The sequence below is a fragment of the Arctopsyche grandis genome, chromosome 4 (assembly GCF_051622035.1).
Source record: "Arctopsyche grandis isolate Sample6627 chromosome 4, ASM5162203v2, whole genome shotgun sequence".
In the NCBI taxonomy this organism is placed as follows: domain Eukaryota; kingdom Metazoa; phylum Arthropoda; class Insecta; order Trichoptera; family Hydropsychidae; genus Arctopsyche; species Arctopsyche grandis.
In genome coordinates this window covers 12,431,276-12,457,126 of record NC_135358.1, presented here as the reverse complement: position 1 = coordinate 12,457,126, position 25,851 = coordinate 12,431,276, and the positions used below count along the sequence as shown (strand labels likewise).

General features: G+C 34.8%; 2 protein-coding genes across 3 annotated transcripts in view; both read left to right on the top strand.

Annotated features, from left to right (window-relative positions):
* The window catches only part of LOC143910671 (uncharacterized), a 62,884-nt gene that overhangs the window by 36,385 nt on the left and 648 nt on the right, over window positions 1-25,851 (top strand). Inside the window, exons 1-3 of one of the 2 annotated variants that reach the window (XR_013260499.1) lie at window positions 24,098-24,480; window positions 24,560-24,711; window positions 24,784-25,842. Coding sequence is in view for 1 of the 2 variants with exons in the window: in XM_077429251.1 (XP_077285377.1) it covers window positions 21,233-21,574; window positions 25,755-25,842 (430 nt within the window). In the remaining variant the exon portion in view is untranslated. Of the gene's footprint in view, window positions 1-21,232; window positions 21,575-24,097; window positions 24,481-24,559; window positions 24,712-24,783; window positions 25,843-25,851 lie in introns of those variants that run through there. The other variant, XM_077429251.1, reaches the window with a different exon arrangement.
* The window catches only part of LOC143910667 (uncharacterized), a 384,446-nt gene continuing 359,071 nt past the window's right edge, over window positions 477-25,851 (top strand). The window contains exon 1 of the mRNA XM_077429239.1: window positions 477-8,299. Coding sequence (XP_077285365.1) covers window positions 1,884-7,145 — 5,262 coding nt within the window. The 5' untranslated portion in view covers window positions 477-1,883 and the 3' untranslated portion in view covers window positions 7,146-8,299. The remainder of the gene's footprint in view (window positions 8,300-25,851) is intronic.

The following is a 25,851-nucleotide window of genomic DNA, read 5'->3' as shown; positions in this document are numbered from 1 at the left end:
AAGGCTTTGCGTGATAAGCCGTCAAAAGTACTTATCATTTCATACATATAATAAATTAACGTGAAGGATGAAATCAATATTAACAGTGATCCTGGTAAGAGTATCTAACCCCCACCCCCTCTCCGTATAGCATAATAAATATGTTTTCTTATTTAATTTACATTGTAAAAGGGGCATAAATAATGATTTTTTGTATACCTGAATTTATTTTTAGAAAACAGCAGATTTGTTTTTAGAATATACAAATTTATTTTTGGAATATATTATATTATGTATTTGACTTTCTTACAAAAAGAAAATAAAAATGACATACCTGGAGCGGCGTGACCGAGCGGCGTGATTCTCATAAGCAATATGACAACACTGACAAAACTCAACGAAATGATATGGTGTATGTTCCGACTTTTGTAATGACGTGTGGCAAACAGTCTTATTAACTGATTGTCGATTGGCATTATTGACGAGTTGGCATTAGTGTCGGCCCAAGCGGAAATACGCGACGGTCGACAGAGTCACCGAGTAGACGGCGTACGGACAGCTTGTGTTCCGTACGCTCCGCTGGCCCACCACGTGCAAATTTTACATTTCAATAAACTACATCAAACCATTATCGAAGTCTTTTCCATGATGGTCACTTCGAACCGGACACCAGTAACCTAGGCCACAACACCAAACGGACAAACCAATAGGAAAAAACGTGGTCGAGAAAAAATGGATGTCAATTAAGAAATCGGTATCGTTCCTTTGTTACTATCCATACCTTTCCAATACTAATAACATGTTTGCTTCTATTTCAGCAATATATTGATTGATGTACAGAGGTACATGACCGCGTGATTGACGCAGAAAATATATAAATAAAAACATAACCTACAAAGACGCATGGGACACAGAGGTAATCCAAAATTATCGGAACGATCACATAAACATCGTAAAGGATATTCAAGTAAGTGAATGTATTCAATCTCAGGCAATCTGTTCAAAAGGCAATCATGTGGGTAGGTCAGTTTTAAAATATGTTTTAAAGTATAACAATTAATTAACGCGATTGTATAAAATAATATCGCGCTACGAAGGAATGTTTCATCGGTCGCATCGAATTTCGTATTAAAAGTGTAAAATCAGATGTAGTGTAAAATTAGCAAAGCACGTGGGGAATTATACTTGTAGCCCCAAAGTGGCTTAAACCAAGTACATACCGGTATATTCATATCGGTAGATCTTTGTTTCTTAATGTGTGTAGAAACACCCTCCCCCCCCCCCCCTTCCACGATAAATGTGGAATTATACTTGTAGCCCCAAAGTGGCTTAAACCAAGTACATACCGGTATATTCATATCGGTAGATCTTTGTTTCTTAATGTGTGTAGAAACACCCTCCTCCCCCCCCCCCCCTTCCACGATAAATGTGGAATTATACTTGTAGCCCCAAAGTGGCTTAAACCAAGTACATACCGGTATATGCATATCGGTAGATCTTTGTTTCTTAATGTGTGTAGAAACACCCTCCCCCCCCCCCCCTTCCACGATAAATGTGGAATTACACTTGTAGCCCCAAAGTGGATTAAATCAAGTACATACCGGCATATTCATACATCGGTAGATCTCTTTGTTTCATAATGTGTGATGAAACAGTGGTGATTTAAAATAAATCACAAGACTTGTAGCCCCAAAGTGGTTTAAATCAAGCACCCACCAATTTAGGGTTGTAATTTCTTCCAAAATATGTTGGATAGATTCTGGTGATAATAGTTAAAGTAGAATATTAAGATTCACGGTTAATCATTGAATATTATTACCTTATCTCTACGAATAGTTCAATTGACAGCTATAGTAGAGAACAACTGTATTTATGAGACGAAATAGTGCAACTTTCTGAAACAAATGTCAAGTGCTGAAAACGAGGAAATAGAAGCTTCGACTTCCAAGTCGCATAAAGGTCGAAATCCAACTAGGGACGTAGAACCTATTAGAGACAGGTCAAGCTCTAGAATACATCAGACTCGAAGTCAGACTCAATCGATAGAAATATTAGCGAAGGAAAATAAAGTAGAAGTCATAATGACGTCAATAGAATTAAGGTATTCAGGCGCGGTACAAAGACTAAAAGGAAAAATAGATAAATCCTCCGAATTAGATGAAGGACAGTATCAAACCATTAAAGAAGCATACGATTATGTCCGAAAACTCCATTACGAGTATTTAGATAACCTTACAGACATACCGAAAGCGGCCAAAATAGACGAAGAGTACGATGCAATTACAATAACAGTTAAAAATCTTAAAGCAGCATTAGATTGCCAATCCTTTCAAGATAGTAAACTAAAGGTAGAGCAAGCAACAATTAAATTTGCTAGAGATAAGTTACCGACGTTAACCATTCCCACATTTCAGGGAGATCCATCTGAATGGCAATCGTTTCAACAAGCTTTTAAGAATATAATAGGAAACAAAACGGAATATTCGAATGTCACGAAATTGCAATATTTGCATCAATCCTTAATCGGTCCCGCTTTGGCAGCTGTATCAGGTTTAGATATTAGCTCAGACAATTACGAAATAGCTTGGAGTATTTTAGACAAGCAATATAATTTACCAAGACTTAATCTCAAAACTAGGATTAATTCACTTTGTGACTTAAAATTAATCACAAGAGAATCACATATCGAATTGAGAAATCTATTGAATCAGGTAACAGTGTGTATTAAAAACATTGAATCGTTGGGTTACGCGAGAGAAATTTTAGATCCATGGGTAACATGTTTAGTTCTAAGGAAATTACCTTTTAATATAGTAAGAGACTGGGAAATATCGCTGGTTAGCAGAGAAATGCCACCATATGAAAGTTTAGAGACATTCTTGCAGAATAGATGTAATGTATTACAATCTACTGCATCTGTAACTACGGTGAAGGAATTCCCTCATAGTCGTCAAAGAATCATGAGAACTCATGTCGCGAACAAAAACCCATCAAGTAAGGTAAACGCATGCGCATTCTGTCGAAATAATCATTTCATAGGCAAATGTGATAAATTCAAAGCAAAATCCAGTATGGAAAGAAATGAATTCGTTAAATCTAATAACATGTGTTTTAAATGTTTAAATTCATCGCATAAGATAACAAATTGCAAGTCTAACTATAATTGCTTAAGGTGCAAACAAAACCATCACACTTTGTTGCATCAGGACGATACATTTAGTTCCAATAATACGGGAAGGAAGTCAATTAATGCTCATTCTACTCATTTCTCTCAAAGGGAGATAATTTTACCGACGGTACAAGTAGACATTATAACGTCCAATGGAACGGTCGTTAAGGGTCGCACATTATTAGATTCCGGCTCACAAGTCAACTATGTTACCACATCTTTCGCTAAGAAGAATAACTTCAAATTAGAGAAAATCTCTCAAAAAATTGTAGGTATCGCTAATCAAGAAAGTAGCATTCGTCACATCACCAAGGTGACCATAAGGTCTTCAACCACTAATTACTCAACCAAAGTGTTGTGTTTGGTATTACCAGAAATTACTGGCGAAATTCCAACTGTGAAACTGGATCAACAGTTAATTTCAATACCAGCGGGAATCAAGTTATCAGATCCCCTTTGGAATAAACCGACGCCAATCGATTTATTGCTCGGCGCCGAGATTTGCGTTCATGCTATGAAAGCAGGAACCATCCAGTTAGGAAAAGGTATGCCTATCTTAAAGGATACCGAATTCGGATGGACAATAGTTGGTCCATATCCCGAAGTAAATAATGCTCCAGGGAAGAGCCACATAGGCTTAAGTCAATTAGACAGTCACATTCAAAACTTGTGGATGATCGACCAGGTTCCTATGGTAAAACATCAATCTCTTGAGGAGAAAAGATGTGAGGAACATTTCCAAGCACACACATCACGAGATAAAAACGGTAGATTTTGTGTAGCTTTACCATATAAAAATTCCCCGGTAGTATTAGGAAGTTCATTGCACATTGCGGAGAAAAGACACAAAACTTTGGAAAGACGTTTTTTAGCCAATAATAATTTAAAAATGGAATACAATAAAGTTTTAGAAGAGTACATAAATTTAGGACATATGTCAGAGTGTGAACCTCCGGAGTCACATGAGGTTCATTGTTATTTACCTCATCACGTCGTGGTTAAGGAGTCTAGCCTTACCACTAAATATCGTGTAGTTTTTGATGCGTCCGCAAAGACAACGTCTAATATCTCACTAAATAATATTTTGATGGTGGGACCTAGTGTCCAATCAGATTTGTTAAGTTTACTACTCAACTTTCGACTCCATAAATACGTGATTACTGCGGATATTAAGCAGATGTACCGACAGATTCAAATAGCAGAGAAAAATAAAAATGTACAACGAATCATTTGGCGAACAGATCCCCAGAGTAAATTCAAGCATTACAAGCTTAATACAGTAACATTCGGAACTGCTTCAGCCCCATTTTTAGCTACTAGATGTCTAAATCAGTTAGCAGAGGAGAATAGAAACAAATATCCCATCGCTAGTAAAGTGATCGAACGTGATTTTTATGTTGATGATTTGCTCACGGGAACTAATACTATTGAAGCTGGTAAATTATTAAAGGTTCAACTGGAAACCATATTATTATCAGCCGGTATGCCCTTAAGCAAATGGACATCGAACAACTCCGATATAATCACGGATGTTAAAGCTGACGATTGTTCAGATTTTAACTTCTCTAACGAATCACACAAAACTTTAGGTTTATTTTGGAAACCGCGGGAAGACGTTTTTGTATTTAAGGCTCAAACCGAAGTCGAGACTGAAAATATAACAAAAAGAAACTTTTTATCAGTAATTAGTCAGATCTTCGACCCATTAGGACTATTATCTCCATTGTTAATTAATTATAAGATATTAATGCAATCTGTCTGGCAACAAACCATTGGTTGGGATGAATTCATTCCTCAGACAATCTTCAAAAAATGGAAAGATTGTCAATTATCCAATACAGTCATGAAACTTTATAAAATTCCTAGATTGATAATACTAAATAATGTCATTAATATACAGGCACACGGATTTTGTGACGCATCCGAGAAAGCTTATGGTGCTTGTATTTATGTAAAATGTACTGATCAATTGGGAAATTCCAAATGTCATCTTGTGTGTTCTCGTTCGAGAGTCGCTCCGCTCAGTTTTGTAACTATTCCGCGTTTAGAGCTGTGCTCCGCTATGTTATTATCAAAGTTAATGAAGTCAACAATAGACCAATTAACAATTCATATTAATGAAAAATATTATTGGACGGATTCAACCGTCGCATTGCATTGGATTAGAGGAGAGTCATGTAAATGGACCACCTTCGTTGCCAATCGAGTGGCCGAAATCCAATCAATATCTCAACCCATTGAGTGGTACCATGTCTCCTCTACAGACAATCCAGCAGATTTAATTTCTCGAGGGACTCAACCATCAGAATTAAATCATAATTCGTTATGGTGGGACGGCCCTAGTTGGTTGAAATTAGACGAATCACGATGGCCTCGAAGACCTCCTGAGATCACAATAGATCTTCCAGAGAGAAGGGTAGTCACTAACGCTACCCTTGTGAGGGAAAATAATTGGATAGATAAATATTCTCATCTTCCAAGACTCCTTCGAGTTTTATCATATGTTCGTCGGCCACTAAGGAATAAACAATTAAACGTTAAAGAAAATAACGAACCGTCCGCTTTAGAATTAAAAGATGCTTTAAATAATTTGATAAGGTTATCGCAAATGGAATCATTTCCATTGGAATATCGTTTGCTGAGCAAGGGACATCCAATTCCCAGTAGCAGTAAATTAGCTAAATTGTCCCCTCTATTCCACGAGAATTTAATTTGTGTTGGAAGTAGACTTCCTCTGGGAACAACTCTATCAACGTCACCCATTATCTTGTCAAATAAGCATAAACTTACACACATGATTGTCCGAGATGCGCACTTGAAATATATTCACTTGGGTACTCAAGCCTTACTGTCGTTATTGCGGCAGACCTATTGGCCATTGGCCGGACATAATACTGTCAAAGGAGTGGTGCGTTCATGTGTCATTTGTTTCAGAAATAAACCACTGTCACACAATAGATTAATGGGATTACTCCCGCTTGAACGTACCACTGCGAATTTTCCTTTCAGTCATGTGGGGATAGATTTCGCAGGACCTTTTCCTGTGAAGAGTGGTTGCAATAAGAATTCTAAGATAATTAAGGGTTACGTTTGTGTCTTTGTGTGTTTTTCCAGTAAGGCAGTTCACTTGGAACTTGTCGGAGACTTAACGAGTTCAAATTTCTTAAATTGTTTAAGAAGATTCGTAGCCAGACGTGGCAGGCCCAATACGATATATTCCGACAATGCTACTAATTTTGTCGGTGCAAGTCGTGAACTCGTTAATTTAGTAAAATTAATTTACGAACGTCCTCATGAGGAGAAGCTACTACGGTATGTAGCCTCCGAAGGGATTCGTTGGAAGTTTAACCCGCCAAGGGCGCCTCACATGGGAGGGCTGTGGGAAGCAGCGGTTAAATCCATGAAGATTCATTTAAACAAGGTGTTAAAGGCCACCACCTTAAATTTCGAATCATTTTGTACGGTATTGACTCAAATAGAAGCTTGCATGAATTCCCGTCCTCTTAGTCCCTTGTCTTCGGATCCACTAGACCTTTTACCCCTCACACCTGGACATTTCTTAATTGGCAGATCCTTACTCGCTCTTCCAATGGAGGTTAAATATAACACTAATGTCCATGCCAATCTGCTTCAGATACAATTGACCACAGCAGCATTTTGGAAACGTTGGTCGGCGGAATATTTACATTCTTTGCAGTTACGACACAAATGGAAGAAGGACTCGAGCAACAATCTGAGTGTGGGTCAAATGGTCCTGTTAAAGGAGGAACACATGCTGCCAACCCGATGGGTCTTGGGTCGAGTCACTAAATTGTATCCCGGACCAGATGGCAGAGTTCGAGTCGTCGACGTCTTTACTGCCAGCGGAGAGTTTCGTCGGTCCAGTCATCTAGTGGCGCCATTGCCGATTCTACCACAAGGACCACTTGACAGGAAGGAAGATCAGCAAGAGGGAGGAGAAACAGCAGCTTCAATTCCGTCAACTTCGGTAGCTTAGTTTAACCCGAAGACACTACCCCCAACTCATATTACTTATTAGATGTAATCATGAGTTTAAATCATTCAATGTTAATAGTAGTACTCCGTAATTCACTTTAATTGTGTTGTGTGTATAATTTAAGCTATTTTCATTTTAACATTCGGCAGTATATATCTCCGAATTTAATCTAATCATTTTGTCTTTATAATATAAGACTTGTCTCATGTCATCACTCGGAAGGATTATATCCGAGTTTAAAATAAACTGTTCAAATTTGACAGTTAAAATTAGATTCATGATTTGTTAATGTTAGTCTCCAAGCCACACTTAATGGAGCATCTTAAATTATTTCATGTCTACTTAATTATAACCTGCCGGGAGTCATCCGCAGGTCTTATGTTTCTTGTTATGAAAACATAAGTTAACTCTTACTGTTTATAGTATTTATGTGAATCATAGAATAAGTAAATATTATAATACTGAACATTTCAATGTTTAACGTAGAGACATCTATAATCATAGTTCGCCTTCATTTCCTGCTTGTAGGAATGAATGAATGACTTTCCAATTTACTTTTAATTTAGCAATGTTTATGCTACTTGTTGATGAAATCAAGTTAACTTAGGAGCATTACACTCATTAATCAAGTTTAATTGATCGGTAATAGCTGATCTGTCTTGACAACTGTAACAGTGTCAACATTGTATTGTCTAAGTTAACATCAAGATGAGGAATGCTTAAGTTTTAAACCATATACAGTCCACTCTCTCTTCTTTAAAGTAAACTTATCTTGTAATGCTTATTCACAGCTTCAAAGGAGATTTCAAAAATTTTAATGTAAATAGAAACAACATTCGCCAGAGGTATACCTATAAGTTGAAATATTACTGAACCAATAAATTGATTTTATCCTCACACTGGATGAGGCAAAGGTTTCATTATTCACCCTCTATTTAATTATTTTAAGAACTATGATTTATTGTAAACGACTCGTCAGTAATGCTGTAACTCTGTAGAATAACTGTATTGTTCAACAGTTTTCCTATGTGGGACTATGTTCCGACTTTTGTAATGACGTGTGGCAAACAGTCTTATTAACTGATTGTCGATTGGCATTATTGACGAGTTGGCATTAGTGTCGGCCCAAGCGGAAATACGCGACGGTCGACAGAGTTCGAGCAGACGGCGTACGGACAGCTTGTGTTCCGTACGCTCCGCTGGCCCACCACGTGCAAATTTTACATTTCAATAAACTACATCAAACCATTATCGAAGTCTTTTCCAGTGTACATACACACACTGTAATACAATAGGTCTAGGTGAAAATAAATCGAAAATGGCTTCAATATCAAGCGATAAATTTAATGTACATTGCAATGACAGGAGATTAATTACGTTTTTATAACCACTTAATGAATTTTATTGAATTTGAAATAAATATATTTTAATCCATTCAAATCGGTCATATCAAAATTTAATTCTGATTGCCCTATCAAATATCCTCTACGTACATGCCTATATTTTTATTAGATTTACTCCTACACTGCTATTATTACTATTTTTGAATAATTTTCATCCATGGCAGGGTTTGTTTTTCAGGGGTTTTTGGCACGGGGGCGTTTTGACCGGGGGTAAACGTCCGGGGAGTGTGTGTCCAGAGGGTACATGTCCTGATACCGCTATTATTTACATCACAATTCACACTAGTAAAAGGGGTGTACTTTTATCCCTGGAAAAAGGCTTCATAAATATTCTCAATATTATTGGTATCTAGTACAATTCCAATGTATGTATGTATACATACATACGAATTTGTTTCTATTCATATAAATATATGAGCCGTTATATTTGAAAGTATCAGAAGTCTAGTTTTCAGTTCCAAAAATACTGTTTCTGTTTGACTTAATTCACAAATTGTTATCGTTTATTCTAATTTGATATGTCCAGAATCTCGGAAAAGCAGAATAAACGTTTACCAATATTTCACCATTATTTTGTAATATTGTTAAACAGAAAACATTATATTTAATGTTTTGATAGATATTTCTCGAAATAAGGAAAGCCACTTTTCTATTTTATCATAATTTATTTCAATTGATAATAGTTTCTATACTTTTAAGAAATTTGTGATTGGAGCTTAAATATATTTTGCTCTTTTTTTCAATTCAATCGATGAAATTGTTTCGTGATTTTCCATGATGCATTACGCATTGCCCCTGAGCTAAACCTACGGTATTAAACTTGCACATAGTATCTAAATTTGAAATCATATTCAAATAGTGGTGACAAATAGTAAGTAGAATGGTTTAAGTCTCCAACTTGTTTAACCTTCCACAAATTTACATGTATTTTAATTAAAATATTTCGAAGCAAACTTTCCGTGTAATAGATAAATAACTTCAAAATGACTACCTAATCTCTTATACATACATTTTTCACTAAGCACCTTTAATATATGTAATTAATTAAAAATGTATCAGATTGTATGATGTGAATAAGTATGTACATATATACCGAGGTTTAAGTTTTATTAAACAATTATAAATTTATTACATCCGTTGATAATATTATTCATAATGTATTTAGATTACTTTTAGTATGAAAATTTAAACTTCAACAAATCACATATTGAACTTATTTATTTATTTTACAACTTAATAATATCAAATATATAGAACGTGGGTTTTACCTTTATCGCTATTTATTTTCATTCGCTCATATTGAATCGAGTAAATGACTTAAGAGTTTGTGCGCGTTACACATCGCCAATCACAACACGGCCTTCAATCGATACACTTTCATTTTGTTGTCGTTTATTTTATTTTCCTCTTTCGAGAAAAGCGTTCGGCACGCATTTTCACTCGTTACTATGCTTTCGCACGAAAAGTCGCGATAAAAATCGGAAATCGTATACGAGTACATTATTCAGAAATGTCGCTGTTAATGCGCAAAAAAATTTGGCACACCGACACATTAACCCGCTTACAACTAATTAATGTGTTATTTCAGCCGGCTGTGCGGGGGTTATCGATCAAACACTCGACACATATATTATTTTATACGACTGAACCTGTTGACGTAAGATTATTCATCTACATATGTATGTATGTTGTCGTTTCCTGACTGACTATGGCGAGTCTTTTAGATTTCATGACAGTACGAATGACAATTGTAACACTGACTTCTTAAAGTAGGCCAGCATTATAGTTCGGTGGTTGCGTTAATGCTAACCAGCGAAAAGTTCCCGGGTCCAAGCCCTGGGTTGACCTCGATTGAAAAGAATTTATTCCGAGTATTTCTGCTGATCAGCTTTGGATATTTGTGACTCCAAGTCAATCATTTCCTATCAGAGTTTGCCAATTTATATGATTTCATTGTTGAAATGGTTCCTTATCAAATTTGCAAACCATCCTGCCTACTATTTGTCAACACTATTTTATTTTATATCAATTAATTATACATATACGCCTAACAAATTACTCCAAAGCGACTAGTGTGCTAAACAGATTAAGAACAGAAGAAAAAATACATGAATTACAGAAGAAAAAACAATACATGACATTAAAAATTCTTACAATAAATAAAAATATAACAGCCAAGCCAACAGTTAACAATTAAAATTATCAACTATTAACTGTTCTAGTTGTTTGTGACTCCCGTAACCGAGGAAGCGGTGCAGCGAATGAAAAGAGATATGACAAATGTCAATGGCACCATCCAGGGAATTTAAGAAACGGAGTATCGAGGAATGGGAATATTAAATTTTGAATATGATTTCAAATTTATAATCTTCTAGCTGAACCCGGCATACGTTGCAATGCCACAATAACGCATGCGTTTCCCGTTCCCGTTCCCGTTATCATTCCCGTTCCCGTTCCCGTTCCCGTTCCCGTTCCCGTTCCCGTTCCCGTTCCCGTTCCCGTTCCCGTTCCCAATCGCGTTCCCGTTCTCCGTTCCCGTTCCCGTTCTCCGTTCCCGTTCCCGCTCCCGTTCCCGCTCCCGTTCCCGGTCCCGTTCCCGCTCCCGTTCCCGTTCCCGTTCCCGCTCCCGTTCCCGTTCCCGCTCCCAATCGTGTTCCCGTTCTCCGTTCCCGTTATCAGTCCCGTTCCCATTTGTCGGAAAAACGCAGGCAGCGAACACATTTGGAATTATTCAATTGTTTGTTGATTTTACCCTAACAACGCAGGTCGCGACGCGAAAACATTTGAAATTATTGCCTTACAATGCCACTCATTCCCGTTTCCGTTCCCGTTTTTGGGCAATTTTTTCACAGTAAGCTTTCCGGACATGCATACAACAAATCCTGAAAGTTCCATCGTAATCGGTTAAGTGGTTTAGGAGCCTATACGAGACAGACAGACAAGCAGACAAACAGACATTAATTTTTATATATGTATGTATATAGAAAATTATAAATATGTACAAGTTTAATACCATAAGTCTCGCTGAGGGGTAAAACCGGTAATGAAAAATTATTATTATTATTAAAATAATTATTATCGTAACAAAAAAAAGCCAGCAGCATAGCTCGGACGTTAAGCTTCTGCTTACCGTCAAGAAGGTGCCGGGTTCTATCCCTGAATGAAAATGAATTTTTCAGAGTATGCTGTTGGTCAGACCTGGATTTGTGACTCCAGGTTGATCGTTTCCTATCAGAGTTTGCCAATTTTCTCTGATTTCATTGTTGAAACGGTTCCCGGAAAAAAAAATTGGCTAAAAATCCTTCCTACCTACTATGTCACCACTATTTGAAAAATTTGATTGATGTACAATAAAAATTTATGTACAATTCATAGATGTCTCGTTAATTTGCGAGTTTTTTCAGTGTCTCGCAATTCAACGACTTATAATAAAAATGCTGTATTTGTAATTGGCCAGGAAGGCGCATTGGGATTTACCTGTAAGGCCTTCCTGGTATATATGTAAAAAAAAAAAAAAAAAAAAAAAAAAAAAAAAAAAAAAATATATACATAAATTAAATAATAAATCAATGCGAATTAGTAACTCGGAATATTTAAATCGCCGAACGGAATGAAATTTTAATAAGTTTTCTTTATAAAAAAGGTAACGAAATTACAAATAACGAAAAAGATGTACGAAGGTATGTATAATAATCCCTTCAAATAAGCTGTGAAATTTCTCCGAGGAAAATATTAACGTCTAAATTAGAAAATACAAAGTTGTAGCATACATTATATGTGTATGTATAAACTCATACATTATATGTGTATGTATAAACTCATACATTATATGTGTATGTACGTAAAGAAAATTTTAAAATTGAAATATACGGTCTCATACGGACTTTCTAAAGCGACAAATACATTGTATATTCAAATATGCACATATGCACATACGTACATATATGTATATGTACCGAAATATATTTTCCTCTCGTAAAAAATGAAAAACAGTTCATTTCAACTTAAAAGTGATGAATTGATAAAATTGAATTGAATATGAAACCATAGTTTATAAGCGGAAGAATATGATATGTATCAAAAATGTTTACATAATAATTTTCGATGGATTAGTTAATATTTACACAGTTTAGATGGTCGTTTTCCTTTCCGCTCTTAAATATTTAGCTTGTTATGTTTGCTTAATTTAAACAAAAATCGAGGCTTAAATATAATTTTCAGCACATTTCAAGCCGAGTTGGCTCGATTATTTATTATATGTTTTTGATGAGAAAACGTATTGCGAATCGAGGCTTATTTTTTGTTCGATATTGTAAATATGTGAAAGTTGTTTACCCTTAAAGAGCGATCGCTTGCAGATCTCTTACAATGTACAACATCATAGAAAAAATAATAATAACCAAATATTATATCAGTAAACAATCGGGTCACTTTTTTGTACTATGAAAATGTTGCAAGCATTTTTTCCTTTATTTGTACAGGACAAAGTACATTTTCGTGAATTTACCCGGAAGAAAAAAAATGTATAAAAGAAATGTTAGACAATTTGATAGATAGGCTTATTAATGTATTTATGTATGTATGTAGGTACTTACATATACAGCCCGAAACAAAAAAGAATATTTCATGATTAAAATTATTATTATTCTACTAGCTGAACCCGGCATGCGTGGCAATGCCACAATAACGCATGCAATTCCCGTTCCCGTTCCCGTTTCAAGTGATGGTTGGAGATCAAATAACATCTCTTCCGAGACGTGTCGTCATAAGCCAACTGGTATCGTGGTTACCAAGGAACACATTTCCTTGACTACACAATGGCGTTTCAAACTTTCGCGTCGGTAAAATCGTAATTACGAATATTATTATTAAGAGGTTTTTTCACCGTAATCTTCCCGGACCTGCATACAACAAATTCTGAAAGTCCCATCGTAATCGGTTGAGTGGTTTAGGAGCCTATACGAGACAGACAAACAATGATTTTTATATATGTACGAGTATAAAATAATAGCCCCTAAAATAATCCTTTCAGGAGTTCCTCAAGGTTCTCACCTTGGACCACTTCTGTTTATTATTTTTATTAATGACCTAATCCCCCTACTGAAGTGTCAATGCTTACTTTATGCCGATGATCTTAAGGTTTTCCATCCTATCAATAGTGAGTCGGATTGCTTAAAATTACAATCCGACATTGATATAATATCTGAATGGTGTAATGTAAACCTTATGCATCTCAATATTTCTAAATGCTTCTCAATGACACTTTCCAGAAATCGTAACCTAATTGACTTTACTTACAATATTAATAACGTAGATCTTACAGCAAAAAATTGTGCCAGAGACTTAGGTATACTTATAGATTCCAAACTATCATTTAATGAACATATTAATCATATTGTTACTAAATCTTATAAACTATTGGGATTTATTTGCCGAGTTGCGAAGCCCTTTAAGAATCCCCATACTCTGATTCTACTCTATTACAGTTTAGTTCGTAGTAATATGGAGTATGCCTCAATCATATGGTCTCCCTATTACCAAACTCACATTGAGCACTTAGAAACAATCCAGAAGCGTTTTTTGCGCCATTTATCCTATAAGACTGGTCTTAAAAAACTGTTACCATCTTATAATGACAGACTTTCTTTTTTCCATATTGCAAGTTTGTCTCAGCGTAGAAGGGTTTCTGATTTGTTAATTTTATATAAGATTGCTAATGGTATTCTTGACACGTCTGTTTTAAGCGAGATTAATTTTAACGCTAATGCCCGATTCACCAGATGCACAAATCTTTTTTATCCACCTATTTGTCAAAGCAACACCTCTTTCAATAGTGCAATCGTTCGTATATGCCGTATTTACGATAGCTTAGATGATTGTCCTGACCTCTTTAGAGACTCTTTTAGTATTTTTAGGACAAAGGTGAAGAAAATAATATGTGGTTGATTTGCTTCTTCACCCTTATAGTCTTTCTTTTTCTTTTTTACTTTATCTGTATCTTTTTCTTTATCTGTTTCTTTTCTTTTTTTTAAAATTTTGATGTTTTTGTAATTTTACTTTTTTATATCACCATGTGGTGCTCACTGTAAATGGAATATTATATTTTTATTTATGTTTATTATTATTTTTTGTCTCATTATACAACTTTCTTTTTATATTTTATTCTGTATGTGTGCCTATTTAAATAAAATAAAATAAAAATAAAATAAAAATATATATGTAGATAAATCGTAAATTCCCAATACTTTGTAAATTTATAGAGGAAGTATGTAATTCAAATCGATAAATTTTTATATAGTTGGACGATAATGGATTTGTTTGATTTTACTATGTACATATGTACATATGTGCATATGTCACGACGAAAAGTCTTCGAACAAAACGTTTAACTACACAACGTCCACCACAAATTAATTAAGGTATGTGACTAAATGGTTACGGCCAAAATGATTAAGAGACATAATGTTCATACACAAAACATTTTTGTACACAAAACTATGTATATCAACCAAATTCTTTATTGAGTTTGCTATTTTTTTTTTTTATTAAATTTAGATTAGACTGACTTATCTTATATTTATTTTACTACACCTTTTATTGAATTCTTACGCGTTTTATTTCGTTAAAAAAATCGTTTTTGAACGTATGAATGTTTTGTGTATAAAAATTATGTCGCGTGATCATTTTGACCGTGAACTTTATGTCACGTAATAATTTTGTCCGTCAGCATTACATGTGTGGCGTAACCATTTAATCGCGTTATCATTTTGTCGTGGATGTTGTGTTGTTAGACATTTTGTCCGTAGATGTTTCGTAGTGTAACCAGTTTTTAAACTAACAATTTTTACTAATTATTTTTTTAGATTTAATGCTTTTACGAAATATATTTTTTTAAAAACGGCAAAGTTTGAAAACGATCTGAAGAATGTGGAAAAGAACCCAAAATTTTTCTGACGAAGAAATTCTAAGTGAAGTAAGAAGAGGCTAGTAAAAATGAAAGAAAAACAAGGGCTTGTTAGTTAGGTGTATGTGAAATAAAATAGAAATCAATCATTTGAATATTTGAAGAAAACATTTTTGAAAACAAATTTGGAATCACAAACTAATTTTTGACCTCATTCTGTATAATTTCTCGGTGTGACGTCAATTGGAAATGTCAAAGCTTGATGAGCAAGTAAGTGTAACGCCCTATTGTTTCCAACAATGCTGTAGCCCACTTCATCCTATACATATAATCATGATTTTCAAACGAAATTACGTACCCTAAAACTAATTCACTTTTAGATTGCCTCCGCTTTCACTTTTTTGACTTCTTAACATTACAAAAAAAGAATCAGCGAGGGGGAGTCGGTCCTCTTAGCAATGTAAAATGCTTTGTCGGCGAAGTGAAAAGCGAATACTTTTTTCATACCTACTCCAGCAACACTCACAGTCTAATTAAGTACTCAGATTGCGTAAAAGACGAAAAAAGATTTTTCGTCCATCCTCCATTTCTCGCTTGATTCAATTCAGTGTTTGACACTTCGGTCATGTTTTAAGGGTCGACTTTAATCCACCTGTTTTTAGGGACACGGCCCCACTTAATTACTTGAACTTCCCTCGTTCGAAACCAATTAGGAATCCTAATTACTTGATTTACTTGATAAATTTTCTTCACGTCGTGTAAATCAAACAGCCCGTTTTTAAAAACATGTTTTTAACACAGTTCCGATTATAATCGATTCAATAACATGTGTATTTATAGAACAGAACTACATACTTAGTATTTTCCTTGTAATATCATAATATAGTATAACATAAAAAGAAAATCTACCATAAAACACGTTAAGTTCGTCGGATTGGACAGCCTTGGTACAGAAAATATATTGAATGTATGTACCATATTTGTACAGGTAGTAATACGTACCTATGCTAGACAGATACACACATCCTATAAATGTATATATTGGTTCAGAGTTAATTAAAATGATATACTCGAACGATCCAATCTACATATATACATACATGTGTATTTTATTGATTGAAGTGGTTGAAATTTCATTGCAATCGCAATGTCTGAATGGTGTGCATTTTCCTCATTTTCCGCTTATCCGATTCCGATCGTACAGCCGCACATACATACATACATACATACGTACATACAGGTTTTCATGCCAAATACCACTATGTGCGCCGCGTCAACGTGCGTTATTAACGGTTTTCACATTAAATTTCCAACGCCTGATAAATATGGTAAAATTTGCATATATGTATGTGTCTGAAAATTGATCGGGGACATTTAAAGATCGTATTTCGCGTATCGAATATCGCGTCGGGTCGCATAACGATCTCGTATTATACAAAGCGAGAGCGAAAGTTGGGTCGTCACCTTCCCTCTATTAGAATTCCAGTATACAGCCTTCTCAACCCTTAAACTGCTTATCGAGTGATAATAAATTCTAACAAGATACGTGAAATGGCTCGACGACGCATAAAACTCGTTAATTGCCGTTGGACAAAATTACATTAATTTCTCCGTTGTTCTAAAAGTTTCTAAAAGTTCTCCGTTGGCGTACTTTCGTTCGAAATTAAACTCGTATATCATTCAATTATGTGACATGAAAAATTAAATATACATACATACATTATTAAATTTTGACTGAAATAATTAAATTAAATAATGTATATATACATACATATGTAGTTTAACTGAATCTAAGACTAGACCTAAAAATTCAATTTCAATGCAAAATTTAGCTTCTCAAATTATTTTTTTTCTTTTTAGACAAAATTCGTCAGCGTAAATGATTCCAATTCATGATACTGTAACGTAGAGATTAGGTGAATGGCGCTCGCGGACCGATGCTTTACTAGCTCTGATCACCTGATCTTGCGTTCGTGCTAAAATGGCCTCGACGTATAGAGGAATCGTGTATAACGGCCAATAGGATCGCGCGACTCATCGACCAATAGGATCTCGCGAATATCTGTATACGGAGAGCGCCTGATACATATGTATGAATATTGGGCGCTCTCGAACTGTAGAGTATTCGGAGCTGGAGAGCTGACGGGTGCAAACTAATAAACAACTTCTACAACACTAACTGCAATCTTTCTCTACAATCCAGGAAACTCCTCTTCACGTCCACGCAACAATATGCTGTCATAGCGAGGAGAGATAGGAAATGGAATATGTGGGTGAGAGTTATGACAAGAGTAGTGGATATAGTGAAGAGAGTGAAGTAATTGAAATGGCATTGGGCGGGTTACGTAGCTAGAAGAATGGACGAAAGGCGGACAAAAATAGTGCTAGAATATTACCCGAGAGAATGGATAAAAAGGGTAAAATGAAGGTCGCAAGATAGACGGGTATATGAAATTATAAAAATTTGTGTGGAAGATGGATGAGAGTTTCGCAAAACAGAAACAAATGAAAACGTGTTGGAGAGGCCTTCATCCAGCTGTAAATTAATGCAATGGCTGTAAATTATGATGATGATAACATACCTCTCAACATTCACGCTCAACAAAAAAATTACCCACAGATATGGGAAATAAAAACTTTGATTTAAATATTAGAACAGTAAAAAAATATTTTTTAGATAGTCAAACTAATTCGTGACACAATCTTTTAACATACAAATTGCAAAAACTATTGGATCATCGATAATAATATTTTCCTTTTTTTATTTGTATCTTATACCTACTATATATAAAACCGAAACGGCTTTGGCTTTCGTCAAAGTCGTTTCTGATTGGCTGAATTGATCAAAGACGTTTGTGATTGGTCGTCCGTTAAATTTCTTTTTTTTCGATTCAAATAAATTAAATAAAAAAGCAAATAAAGATTATTTAATTTCCATTTACCGAGCGAATTCGGGTAACACCAATAGTAATGTATGTATATAATAAAAAATGTAAGAAATATGAATGTATGTAAGTACATATAATTTCATCTCGTTTATTTTATATACATTATGCTCATTGCGCAAAAGATTTCTCTTGATATTTTATCTGTTAATTTATTTTTTCTGTTCGTGGGTTCGATTTTCTCGTGTGTAAATGGATATTACGTGTAGCGCCGATGGGATCGTATTTTTTGCCATCATCGGTTTTAGGATCCGCTGATACAACGGTAATGTGTGCTGAGATCGTGAATATACCATTTTCACCATTTTGGTGAAAATGGACCTGTTTGCGCTACATTCTGTTGTTATTGTTGGTTGTGAAATTGAAACTATGATCGGCTGCCATTAATTAATTTTGCGAATCACGTAATATCTACGATAACTTGGTCGCACTCGCGGTGCCATCTGGTGCTGTTAAATCGATAGTGATTCGACGCTGATAAAATATTTTTGCAATTAACGATCCCAATCTAAGTTCCTTCGTTGTACAAGTGGTAGGTTTTCGTAATATTCCACCCAACTTATATATTATACGACAATTGGTGAAACTGTTCGAAAGTAATCCCCGTTGGAAATTAAGTTACACTCACAAGTCTTGACTGATAGCACATAGTTGGGTATCTTTTCAGCAATTGTTCGTTTATTCAAATTTACTCAACTTTTCAGACCGGAATCAGTTTTATTTAGAATCGTGCGCTTACGTGACGGGAATTTTCGAATTGTGACATGATTTTCGGATGAAAACTTTGTTCATTCGAATTTCAAATATCGCTCATTTACAAGTAGAACGGAACTTTATTTTTTCTATGATTTTTATTTGGATTGAGTGACGCTGAACATACATATAATTGCGTTACTAAATTAGGATTTTTGAAAAGCGGGAAAAAGCGGGACAATCTAAAAATGTATAGATATTTCTATAATAACAATAATTTTATTTTTCTTATTTTAAAGTTTTGAAGCAATGTGGCAATTACAGGAATCTTTAATGCGCCACAATGGTCGAAAAAATATATAAAGAATACAAGAATATACATATCTATGTATGTATGTATATTTACAATACGTAAAAAAACTGCATAAATCAATAATGGAAGCAGTCAGAAAACACATATTACAGTTAAATATTGGGAGAAAAATTGGAAATGTCAACAATCAGTACCAATATACATACGTACAAAAGATAATTAATTAATCTCTTCTATAACTTAAATATAACACTATTTATAAGTTATTTAAGAATGTTTTTTATAAATTTAAATTTAATGAAATATAAATAAAAATTGTATGTATAAGATTTAGCCGCAAATATAAAACATCACCGTGGTGCCCAAATGGAAAGGAAAAGATCAAAATGCACTTATACATCACATAAATCATGAACATAATTATGAGCGCAGCCTACCAGACAAATATGCAGGTCAAAATAATCTCTGATAATCTACACTCACTGAGGTGGAAAATATCACATTCAGATACGATTCAGGCGACGATTTCATTAAAAATTCGGATAGCTCTTGGAATAGGAGCCGTCCGATAAAGAACTGTGTGGGCAGAGGTACAACCATCAAACGATGATATCTACAACGCACAAAATGATTAAGAACATAAAGCCCCAACTGATCCAGCAACGACGGGTATGACGCATTACCACGTAGAAGCTGGAGTATAAAATGGTTCCAGACAAAATTTGCACTGAAATATTTATTTCACTCCCCAAATAATAGTAGGGTGTGTATTTCAAACAAAAAATATATATATATTTCAATTTTCAAACGAAACCAACTCTTTAAATTCAGTATTGTAGATTATGTACATAGACGTACTTTGCACTTACTCATCCGTGAATTCGAATTCCATGAATTGAAATATTATATTAAATATTTACTCTGTTTCCTATATATCAAATGCAAGCGTTGTCAAAGATGGGGAGAGATGAGGATTGGAAGATTCAAAGCGAACGAGCGAACGAACGAACAAGCGAACGAATTCACAAAGTTAGCATTTAATTTCCCGTTCAGTGACGATGATAATAATACTTCCCACGGAAATGAGAAATCGGAAATGTAGCCTTGTTACGTGCCTGAGGAAACTCTCAGTTCAGTGCCAATTATTCGGCTCTGGCAAGTTTTTCCGACACGATTGTTTTCCTTTTGTAACATCTCCCGGTTCGAATTCAACGGTACCATATGTAAGTTACAACAACTTTCCCAACTTCATTTGTTAAATTATTTCGAAAGCAAACTACTCCAAATGAGATCCTTCGAAACAATTAAACAAAACGTACTTAGTTTAAGTAATTACACAAAAATACAATGATAAATATCTCGTTTTATAATATTGCAATTTAGTGAATATATAATCGGGTCGGCCATGTCGTTTGACATTGTACCTATGTATGTACGTTCTATTTATACAGAAGGAGTGGTGATCCTTCAGAAGTTGTCAAAGCCTTCAGTCAAACGTTGAAAACTTTCTAAGCCGAAAGATATTGTTTTGGCGCTTATAAGAAAAACTCGGTTACAAGATAAATCAATTACGTCTCCTGCGACAAAGCATCCTTTATAACGAATGAAAATTTTTGTATCATCCATCTCTGCTTACATAATACGTTCTTCCAAAATTGAAAGTCGACAAAAATGGATAAAAAGTTATAAGTCCCGTAAAGCTCGTGTAAAAAGAAACAAAAAGAAAGTTTATAGACGTAAAAAATTCCAATGAGAAAATTCTTTTACTTTTAGGTTAATTTTTTTCATGCCATTTGTTAAAAATACATGTTTTTTTATATATTCGACAGAAAATCGTCCAGCACGCAAGGAGTACAACCAGCTATCGTCGAAGGAAGGCTTCAGTTCTGGCAAGTCGTATACGCCGAAAAGGAGTGACTCTTTCAACGAGTCCAACAATGGAAACGAATCGTGCTCCGAATCTGACTCTAACTGCACTGACGTGGATGACTCCAACGATGATCATGAAGGTGGCCAAAATCGCGTTTCCAGAAAGAAGGAGGTCGAACCGGACGAGGTACAAAACCACACGGACATGCTGAACAACAACCAGTCGACGAATCCGACGTCCAAGTCATGTCGGAGAACTCGACACTACAGCAGAGAAATCGTCAATGATGACTCTGATTATGGTAAAATCTTTACTACAGATATTTTTCTATTTCTAACCTTTTCCGAACTACAGCTCTTTTCCAATGTTTAAATAAAACATTCTTCGCCCTACTGTATTTGTTGGTGATTTTCATAATCAAACAATAAAAAATATCAGTTATAGCAAAATATTGCATAATATTCACTGAATCGAGTATTTTGCAAATAAATACAATAGAAATATTAGTATTAAATAATTATTTTTAATGTGATTAATTAATTTTTCAATTATTCAATTTATTTTTCATTTGTTTTCAAATTGTGAAAAACAAATTTTGAATTAACAATATCGTTTTAATATACAAAGGTGAGTAAAATGAAAACCCCAAAAACGTCAAAAATGTAGTAAAAAATGATTATTTTAGAAAATGTATTGCGATTTCTTACATGTTATTTCCAATCCCTTCCTAAACGTAACGTAAGTAAACTGAAAGAGCTGACTATGCATGTAACTAATTGTCAAGTTTATAAAATTCGACTAAAAAGAAAATAAGAAACACGGTACTTTTTGTAATGGAATGATAAAATGATTAAAAGTGTTATTTATTACTATACTACAGAAAATATATCTAATGTATGGGATCATTGATTAAATAATAATTGCCTTTATGCAATCTTGACATCATATACCTATGTATGTATGTACATACATATTATAATGTAATGAAATATTTTTATACCTTGAAAAAACATGAAATTTTTCCTTTTTTACCCACCCAACAGTTTTAAAAACCCCCTATGCGGTGTAAATTCTACATTTTAGTTCATGATTGAGAATAGTGGGATAGATTGATATGATTTTCGGAAGCTGATTTCTTTCATTTTTTTATGACCCACGGAAGTGAAACGAATATGTTTGTGCACAAAAAATGTGTGTGGAAGTAGTGCGGTTACATGTGTGAGCGTAATGTGCTCCATTTGACAGACTTGAAATATCCTGAGACTCGTTTAATCGACTTTACGTCTGCTTGAACGGGAGATTGTATATTGTACCTATACATTTATTTTTATTTTTTTTAATATCTTTAATATACGATACATATTTCGATCATTCATAGTTAAAAATATTTCTAATTGTATTTTTTAAATAATTAATGTTTATCTCAATACAAATGCAATTTTTTTTATGAGGTCAAGAGCTTCTATTAAACTAGCCTAAAGTATATAAATACATGGAAAAATAGCTTGAGCAACACTGAACATTTTCAATGAATTTTATTGAAAAATGTACCTGAATGGACTTAAATTCAGAACAGTTTCGACGAGCAATTTATCACACGAACGGCAATAAACGAAACTTGCTTATTTGATCAGTGAGCCCATTTATAATATTGTAGCGTAGGAAAGAGGAGCCGCTGGTTCAGTGCATTAGGTATTATTCGCCGCCTAAAGTGCAGTCGAGGGCTAACAATGGAGACCCCCGAATTGACCTAGCTGGACCAAGTGGTCGGTAGCCGCACTCAGTCACTTCCCGCTAGAGTTCTCAGAATCCTGATGAAAGCGTGAGACTGTGCGTGCCTGAGACCGTGAGATCATACGTGCCTAAACAATAGATAAACAAACGGGTTGAGGACTCTACAGTGAGCAACCTGTCCTTCAAAAGGAAGTACACTTGGCGTGGGGCATTATTCTGGAACGAGCCCTGGCTGCGTGTCGACCTCCTTAATCACCCAATAAATGCTATGAAGCGACTTTAGCCTTTCATTTGGATCTTCTGCCCACCCCTACGCAACAATATTAATAATTTCTAATTATTTAAAACAATGGAATGCTGAAAACGTTCCTGTATCGGATAGATGGGTTCAAATATTCACGGAAATGTAGAATTATATTGTAGAATTCATACTTTGCCTTCCTAGAAATACTGCTTCTGTGGAGAGAACCTTTTCTTTAATGAATACTAATATGGACGAAAGAAAAATCGATATTAAGTGTGAACCCCCCCGCCGCCGCCAAAAAAACCGTCCCGTTTTTGCCCAAAATAATTATAGTCAGCATACCTTTCGTCCATTATTTTAGTCTCGTGGCTCACCATTGCTATTTCAATCTCTTTACTCTATCCACTATGTCAACTACCCTTGTCATAATTCTCACCCACGTGCTCCGCTTCCTGTCTTTCCTCGTTAGGCCGAGCATACCGCACTCCATACTTCTTTGAGTGCATTGGACTTTGAGAAGCATCTTAGCGTTTAATGTCCAACTTTCACATTCATACGGCATCACTGGCAAAATGCATTGATCGAAGATCTTGTTCTTCAGGCAGAGGGGCATTTCTGATTAGAAACAACATTCATTCATCCAAATGCACTCCATTCTAATTTCACACATCTCTTTATATCTTCTTCTTTACTACCGGACATATCCATTATTTGACGTAAATATAAATAATTATTTACTACTTCTACTATTTTATCATCTAATAAAATGCTATCAGGCATGCAATAACTATTGAACATTACTCCCCCAAGTACATGTTAAATAAATAAATAGTTGCAATAGAACATGGTCGTGAAATGTAGCGTTACGGCCAAATGTGGAGTCACGAACAGAACTGTCAAAGTACGTGGGGCAGTCAGTGTTTACGGAAGGTCTAGTCGGATTGACTCATTTTAAACAGTCATAAGAACGAATTGTACTATTGAATCGTTAAACAAAAAGTGAATACACAGCGCAAATGGCCAATTTGAAATCAGACCTAGACGACTATCTGCTGCAGAATGAAACTCGCCGTGGATTTAACTGGAAACTGCCTGAAGGTTGGCGTCCGCGATGGGCCACTTCAACTTCAGCTTCCGCTTCCACTCCCACATCCACATCATCGTCTCACAGCGAGGAAGAAGACGGCTGGTTTGCAAAAATGAAAAAGTGTGATTGTTTACCTGCACTGGTAGGTCACCCTCTATTCACTGCTATCATGAAATCACAGTGCATAATTTCACATTATTACTATTGCACTATTTTTTCAGACAAGAACCCAAAGAATGGTCGGATTCGCATCATGTATGATGTTGGGAATTCTGTGTTTCATCCTCTCGTTCATTTTCCTACCTGTATTATTATTGAAAGCTAGAAAATTCGCCTTACTTTACACATTCGGATCGATCTTCTTTATATTAAGGTAATACTGATTTATTATTAATCTATTAATATTTTACCGCACATGTTTTTAAATTTTGATTCTACATTTCAGTTTTTCATTTTTATACGGCCCATGGAATCATCTCAAACAACTGTTTTCAAAAGAGCGGCTATTGTCGACGGTATTGTACGGTGCAACACTCTTCGCCACTCTGTACTCGGCATTGCACGTACAAAGCACAATCCTCACGATAATATTTGCCGTGATGCAAATAATTGTGTTGGTTTGGATGACGTTGGGCTCGGTACCTGGTGGATCGTCCGGAATGAGATTCTTCGGCAACATGTTTAAATCTTCGGTGTCCAACACGCTGCCAATTTGATATATTATATACTTCATTTTTATTTAGCAATGAACTCGCATTATAATGTTTAAGTTACACTTAGTTATTTTGTACTCTCCATAAATATAATGTTTTGTATCTATATTTAAATCCATTTGTAAGAGTATTAAACATTTATAAAAACTCAAATGTACTTTTACAAATAATATGTTTTACACTTGTTTCATATTCAACTGTCCTATATAAACTTTAAGAACTGATTTTGGGCACAAATACAAATATATTCTAATTAAAACTACCACTTCTCTTTGAACTATCAAAATCTAAATATTCATAGTTCAAATTAAGCTAAGACTCAGTACTAATATGGAAAAATTTTAGATCCTGCATATTAGCATAAATGACTAATTTTGTCTTCTATTCGATATTATATCCGATATTCAGATTTTCTCTTGAATTAAAAAAAATTATTTAAACCAACCAATGATGAGACTTAATTTGTGCCTACATAATAATTTACTATGATTTTGTCAACTAAATAAATAACATATACATAGTTCATAATTAAAATAATATAATTTTGTTCATAAGATACATAATCAGTGATATTAATATAAATAAATTTTCATACTATACATATGTAGACAGTTTTATTATTAGAATTCTATAATTGACTACGCATTATTATTAATAAACGAGGTAAAAATAATGAATAAATCTATCAATTTACCAATTACAGATGAGGCTCTGACATGCAACGTTTGCGATCGGAGTTTCCCGACTCAACGTCAGCTGGAGTCACACCAACAAAAGAAGCGCCACTTTGGGTAATAAAT